Source organism: Babylonia areolata, chromosome 19, assembly GCF_041734735.1.
Source record: "Babylonia areolata isolate BAREFJ2019XMU chromosome 19, ASM4173473v1, whole genome shotgun sequence".
NCBI classification, from domain to species: domain Eukaryota; kingdom Metazoa; phylum Mollusca; class Gastropoda; order Neogastropoda; family Buccinidae; genus Babylonia; species Babylonia areolata.
The window spans coordinates 56,740,405-56,747,904 of NC_134894.1; the positions used below are offsets into that span (position 1 = coordinate 56,740,405).

General features: G+C 45.3%; 1 protein-coding gene across 3 annotated transcripts in view; it reads right to left on the reverse strand.

Moving 5' to 3' along the window:
* The window catches only part of LOC143293872 (matrix metalloproteinase-21-like), a 59,492-nt gene that overhangs the window by 23,111 nt on the left and 28,881 nt on the right, over positions 1 to 7,500 (reverse strand). For all 3 annotated transcript variants that reach the window (XM_076605191.1, XM_076605192.1, XM_076605193.1), the window contains exon 3: positions 2,937 to 4,005. In XM_076605191.1, coding sequence (XP_076461306.1) covers positions 2,937 to 4,005 — 1,069 coding nt within the window. The remainder of the gene's footprint in view (positions 1 to 2,936; positions 4,006 to 7,500) is intronic.

Below are 7,500 nucleotides of genomic sequence, written 5' to 3' on the forward strand. Positions count from 1 at the left end.
GAGAGACTGGACTACATTCTAGAGAAGTTCCAGAACTGACTGTTTCTATTCGCTGACCCTTAAGGACCCCCCCACTCCCCACACCCCCCCAAAAAAAAATTGCAAAAAAAAAAAAAAAAAAAAAAAAAAAAGTGGGTGGCGATTGAAAAGAATTTGTTCTCTCTGCTTTTTTGCTTTTTTTTTTTTTGCTTTTTTTTTTTTTTTGTCTGATATGTGTGTTTGCTATCATCACGGTTCCTGAACTTTCCTTTGAATCAATCACAGTATATTAAGAATGCAACGCCGACTGTCCGGAAAAAAAAACAACTTGGTTGCTCTAGAGAGTGGGGATGCAGTAACCGTGGGCAAGACACTCTCCACTATCATCAAATACAAACTTACATAGCTGGACACTGATGGTCATTTAATTCGGACACTACCGTCTGACAATCATACATCATAATTATTATCAGAATGTATAAACAGCAAATCATACATCATATCATCAGACTGTATAAACGGCAAGTCAGATGGATAATGTTCCCATTTGCATGGCATGGTGTTTAATTAACGCGAGTCTATTTCAGTGCGATGGCTGTTCCCGAGTTTCTAAGTCTTTTTTTCTGTGTGTCTGCCTCTGCTTAACAGTCACTAAGACATATATGTATGTATGTATGCATCTATATATACCGAAGCACAGATAGATAACTTGTCTTGGCCGCATTCTTGTGGTACCGCCCGCACCATGTTACAAGTGGTGGGCGCTGCCCTTCCTTACTCTTTGCTCTTGGCCACAAATGCCGCGGACACTTCTGACCAGTAGAGAGGGCTTTCCGTCTCTCCCCCCACCCCCCCCCCCCCCCCCCCCCCCCCCCCCCCCTGCCTTGTCACAATATCTGCAAGGCCTCTTTCGAACGGCGGTCTAAGAGCAGAGACCCTCGAGTTGTCACAGTACAGTAAGGCACGACACGCATGCCAACCTAGATATCACGAGGCTTCTCTCCCTTTCAAAAGAACTTCCGGCCGGCCACTTCGCGTGTCGTGATGACCTTATCCGTTGACCTTCACCTTTCAGCTCAATGTTGGCGGCGATGCGCGTGGCTGTCGGGCGGGCGGGCGGGCGGGGGCGGGGGAGGGGGAGGGGGTGGGGGTGGCGGTTGTGGTTCATGGGGCTGGTGTCGGGTCGGTCTGTGATGCAATGACCGTGCTTTCTTCCCTCGTGGGTTTATGGATCATTGCTTTTTAGGTGTGTTTGTCTTGTGTGGAGAAAAAAAGAAAGTAACAGTATTTATTCCTTGTTTAATATGTCTGTTCTTTTTTCTTCCTTTTTTTCAATATATCTCTTCTGTTTTCTTCTCTCTTCTTCTTCTCTTTTTTTTTTTTTTTTTTTTTTTTTTTTAATTTAAATATGTCTCGCCTCTCCTCTTTTCTGTATTCAATATATCTCGTCTCTTCTCTTATCATCCTTATTCAATAACATGTTTCGTCCCTCCTATTTTCTTCCTTATTCAATGTGTCTCGTCTTTTCTCTTCTCTTCCTTATTCAATATATCTCTTCTCTTCTCTTCCTTATTCAATATAATTATCTCTTCTCTTCCTTATTCAGTATATCTCTTCTATTCCTTATTCAATATATCTCTTCTCTTCTCTTCCTCATTCAATATATCTCTTCTCTTCCTCATTCAATATATCTCTTCTCTTCCTCATCCAATATATCTCTTCTATTCCTTATTCAATATATCTCTTCTCTTTCTTATTCAATATATCTCTTCTCTTCCTCATCCAATATACCTCTTCTCTTCCTCATTCAATATACCTCTTCTCTTCCTTATTCAGTATATCTCTTCTCTTCCTCATTCAATATACCTCTTCTCTTCTCTTCCTTATTCAATATACCTCTTCTCTTCCTTATTCAATATATCTCTTCTCTTCCTCATTCAATATATCTCTTCTCTTCCTTATTCAATATATCTCTTCTCTTCTCTTCCTTATTCAATATATCTCTTCTCTTCCTTATTCAATATATCTCTTCTCTTCCTCATTCAATATATCTCTTCTCTTCTATTCCTTATTCAATATATCTCTTCTCTTCTCTTCCTTATCCAATATATCTCTTCTCTTCTTTATTCAATATATCTCTTCTCTCCTCTTCCTTATTCAGTATATCTCTTCTCTCCTCTTCCTTATTCAATATATCTCTTCTCTTCTCTTCCTTATTCAATATATCTCTTCTCTTCCTTATTCAATATATCTCTTCTCTTCCTTATTCAATATATCTCTTCTCTTCTCTTCCTTATCCAATATATCTCTTCTCTTCCTTATTCAATATATCTCTTCTCTTCTCTTCCTTATTCAATATATCTCTTCTCTTCCTTATTCAATATATCTCCTCTCCTCTTCATTATTCAATATATGTCTTCTCTTCCTTATTCAATATATCTCTTCTCTTCCTCATTCAATATATCTCTTCTCTTCTCTTCCTTATTCAATATATCTCTTCTCTTCTCTTCCTCATTCAATATATCTCTTCTCTTCCTCATTCAATATATCTCTTCTCTTCTCTTCCTTATTCAATATATCTCTTCTCTCCTTGTTTTTTTGTTTTTTTTTCATTTTTAATGAAAGAAAGAAAGATAGAAAGATAGATAATTAGATAGATAGATAGATGGATAGATAGATATCTTCTCTTCTCTTCCTTATTCAATATATCTCTTCTCTCCTTGTTTTTTTTTTTTTTTTTTTCATTTTTAATGAAAGAAAGAAAGAAAGATAGATAAAAAAGAAAAAATAGATAGATAGATAGATAGATAGGTAGATAGATAGATAGATAGATAGAAACAAACACAGATGGACAGAGAAGAAGAAAAGAAAGAAAGGAAAAAAAAAAGCAAAAGCGAAATACCGAAACAAACCACTGAAAACAAACAGCAACGAAACCGACCGAGATTTAAACTCACCTCTCCCAAAGGCGATCTCGATATCAACGTCGAGGATGTCAGCATCCGTGGCCTCCACGAACCTCAGAGGGATGACCTCACTCCACAGGCGGAAGGCCAGGTCCAGCGTGGCCCTCTGCTCGTCCACAGGCATGCGGGTGGAGTACCCCGAGGTCATGAGCCGCCAGCGTAGGAGCTCCCTGTTGAACATCCCCACGGGCTCCGCCTCCATCCTGAACCCGGAGCGTTGTTCCGACACGTCCATGGCGGCCAGGTTCATCGCCTGCTCCGGCTGGTGACCCACCGCCGTCACCTGCACGGACCGTTTGGCGCGCTGGTGCTCCTCCTCCGTCCAGGGCTTCAGGAGCTTGGCAGCGTCCTCTCTCTGCTGGGCGAGCTTGGCCATGTAGTTCTGAACGTGTCGGATGTGCCGCGTCCGTGCCGGGTCCCTTGCCTGGGCCTTGGTGCTGGCCTTCAGGACCCTCAACAGGTGGCTGGGGTCGTCGGAACGGATCCTGTTGGCGGTTCTCTTCCACAGTCTGTGAGCATCCCCGGCCCGGACGGCCGAGAAGGGGCTGTTGTCGTGTCTCGAGGACGACGACGACTGTGGCGATGACGTTGATGGGGGCGAGCATGACACGCACGACGAGCCGGAGTCTCCGTTTCCGTTTCCGGCTCCGGCTGGGGGCAGGTCGTTGGTGGCGGTGGTCGGAGACGCCGTGGTTCTCTCCACGTCCAGGATGGCCGACTCCTCGGTGTCCGCGTTGCCGCAGCGGAGGGCGCTCATCAGGCGCCGTGTCTCCGTGTCCAGCACGCCCGTCAGCTCCAGGTTGTAGGTGCTCTGGTACCTCAGGATGGCCTGCTGCACCTCCGAGTCGTTGCACATCCGCGCCCCGCCCTCCTCTGACAGCAGGTTCCCCGCCCACGGGTTGTAGTGGTGCTGGTGGTGGTTGTTGCTGCTGTCGCCGATCAGAGCGCCGCCCGCTTCGTCCTGCGGGTGATGGCCGCCGGGGCCAGCGCCGTGCCGAGTGGCGTCTCGGCGTCTCCGCTGGATGCGGCACCGCAGGTAGCCGTACTTGGACAGCATGAACTGTACACACCAACACGTACATGTTTTTTGCACACAGACAGACAAACAGGCATACAGACCACACACACACACGCGCGCGCACTCACGCACGCAAGCACACACACACACACACACACACACACACACACACACACACACACACACACACACACTCACGCGCAGCATGGGAACGAACGCAAACACACAACAATGCAAACTGATTAATTAATCAATTGATTAATCAACAATACCAACAACGATAATTGCAATGATAATGATGGTAATGATGAGATGATGATGATGAGAAGGAGAAGAAGAAGAGCAAAATAAGATTAACAAGAACAACAATAATACTAATGATGATGATGAATAAAAAATAATAATTTTTTTTTTTTAAACAAAAAAAAAACCTATTACTAGCGAAGGGGCTTAGTTACAATCCACATCTCCGAAACAAGATATAGAATTACGTTCCACAGTACACGCAGCATCAGACAGGACAGGACATTGTAAACGACGTGAACTGGGACCTTCTTCTTCTTCTTCTTCTTCTTCTTCTTCTTCTTCTTCTTCTGCGTTCGTGGGCTGCAACTCCCACGTTCACTCGTATGCACACGAGTGGGCTTTTACGTGTATGACCGTTTTTACCCTAGCCATGTAGGCAGCCATACTCCGCTTTCGGGGGTGTGCATGCTGGGTATGTTCTTGTTTCCATAACCCACCGAACGCTGACATGGATTACAGGATCTTTAACGTGCGTAGTTGATCTTCTGCTTGCATAATTATACACACGAAGGGGGTTCAGGCACTAGCAGGTCTGCACATATTATGTTGACTTGGGAGATCGTAAAAATCTCCACCCTTCCTTCACCCACCAGGCGCCGTCACCGTGATTCGAACCCAGGACCCTCAGATTGAAAGTCCAACGGTTTAACCACTCGGCTATTGCGTCCTTCGAACTAGGGACCGACTTGAAAATACTCCGGCGTGCGATCGGGAGTGTGTTCCCAACTTTAGACACTCCTCTGACACGCCTTCGTTGGAGTTATTGAATGGGATCGTTCACCGAATGACGCTTATCAGCACCCAGGGGTGATACCCTCCCACCCCCCACGTTAGACGCAGACATTACACGGCGGTTTCTTTGAAGACTTTGTTTCGTGATGTCCCTCCGTGGGCGCTGATGGACTTCTTAAAAGAAGTGAACCTTTTTAACCAGATTTGAAGGTTTTAAACTATGGAAGTTTTTTTTTTAACTTTGGAGTGGAAAGTTTGAAGTGGTGACTCGTTTTAATTGGTTGTTGTTGTTTTTTTATCCTTGTAGTAGTTATTGACGCGGCGATAGCCTTGAGATGGCCTTAGTGGTCGGCGAGGCTCTAAGCACCATAATTTCATTTCATTTTCCCACCCCCCAGCCCCACTCAGTTCTTCCGCGGCCCCCCCACCCTCACCCCGCCCCTCTCCACAAAAGGTCACATACTTAGTACTAGCTATAGCTATGTACATATATCAGGACAGGATTTTACATAAGATCTTCTTGTTGTCCTTGATCATCTATAACCGTGTTGTATTGTGGCATGTTCCAAAATAAAAATACTGTTTTAAACAAAAAAAAATATACCCCCCTACACTCAGAGCGCAGAATAAGAAACTGGGTCAACTTTCTTCTTCTTCTTCTTTCTTTTTTTTTTCTTCTTCTTCTTCCTCTTTTTTTTTTAAGATAAGATAAGAATAACTTTATTATCTCCAACTGGAGAAATTTGGCCAGGTGCATTATCACAACATAGACAAGTAAACAACATGGGGACCAAAACTGTAAAAGTCAACAACAGCTTTTACGAATATTACGAAGATACAAATGTAAAAAAAAATATCACATACACCGTTTCATACATACATCCACACACTGCAGGTAATAATTAGTATTCTTAATGTAAAAATAGAAAGAATTAAGGAACATTATTTGAATATAATTATAAACATAGCCTACTATACTACACATTGATTATAATAGACAGATAAGATAAGAATTTTCTTCTTCTTCTTCTTCTTCTTCCAAGGGCTGCGATTCCCACGTTCACTTGTATGCACGAGTGGGCTTTTCCGTGTATGATATATGACAGTCAGTCGTGTCCGACTATTGACCATCATCAGAACAGCAGAGGAGGCAACTGCTGTCCTGACTTATGTGGGCTAGACTTTGATTATAGTGGAGAGTGTCCTGAGAGTGTCTTGCCCAGGTTACATCCTGAGCCTGGATCTGATGGGGTGGGGGAAGAAGGCGCGGAATTTTAAAAAAGAATGGAACGAGTCCGAAAGGTTGGAAATGGAAGGAAGAGGGGGAGAGGGGAATAATAGAAGTGCGGGGTGGGCGGGGGGGGGGGGAGAGAGAGAGAGAGAGAGCGGAGAGGGGGAGGGGTAGTCTTTTTCACAAACACCGCCACCACTACAACTGACGTGAATTGTACCTTGCAGTCACCTCAGCGTGGTCGAATGCATGCTAAAAGTCTGGCGTGTGTTCTGTGACACGCCGTGCTGGATACGGACGGAAATGGCGGCCTTTTGAAAGCGCTGCCCGTATCCACTTTAGGAGGGAGAGGAAAAAGAAAAAGAAGAAGAAGAATGAAGAATGAAGAAAGAAGAAAAAGGAAAGAAAGAATGAAAAAGACGATCCGTCTGTTGACTCGGGCCACAAAAAGGTGAGAGAGAGGAGGGGGGGGGGGGGGGGGGAGAGAGAGAGAAGAAGAAAAAAAAAGTAAGCAGAACAGAGAGAAGATGGCGTGATTCTCGCCTGAGACTGAGCAGAGGGGGAAAAAAATAAAATAAAATAAAAATTTAAAAAAACGGAAAGGGGGGTTGGGGGATATGGAAGTGTGTGTGTGTGTGTGTGTGTGTGTGTGTGTGTGTGTGTGTGTGTGTGTGTGAAGGGAGATAAGTTGGGGTGGGTGGGTGGGTGGGTGGATGTTAACAGAGGCATGGGGTCGGACCTAGGTTGGATGGAGGGATGAGGGAGTAAGGGAGGGGGGGGGATGGAGAGGTGGGAGAAGTCCGCAGGGGGGCTGCATGAGGAGGGTGTGTGTGGGGGGGGGGGGGGCGGGGGGGGGGGGGGTTATAACATCCCAGTCTGCGTATAGTACAACCATAACATGTGATGTCACCATTTGTCTACAGTCTGTGTTGGACAAGACAGCCACACTTTCCGGGGTGGGAGGGTTTTGGGGGGTGGGGGTGGGGGGGGAGGGAGGAGGGGTATCTAAGGGCAAGGGGGAGGGGGGGGGGGGAGGAAACGGGAGGAAGGAAAGGTGTTCTTCGGAGGGCGAGAAAGGACATAGGGTGGAAGACGGGGTGGGGGGTGGGGGGTGTAGAGAAGGATGGTGGGGGAATGAAGAATGAAGAAAAGTTGAAAGTTGGACGGAGCAACGAATTGATTGATGCATGGCTTGGGTTTTCAGGACTGACGAAATGTTTTTGTCTTTTTCTTTCTCTCGCAAATATAAAGTCATCGCTGTTAAATGA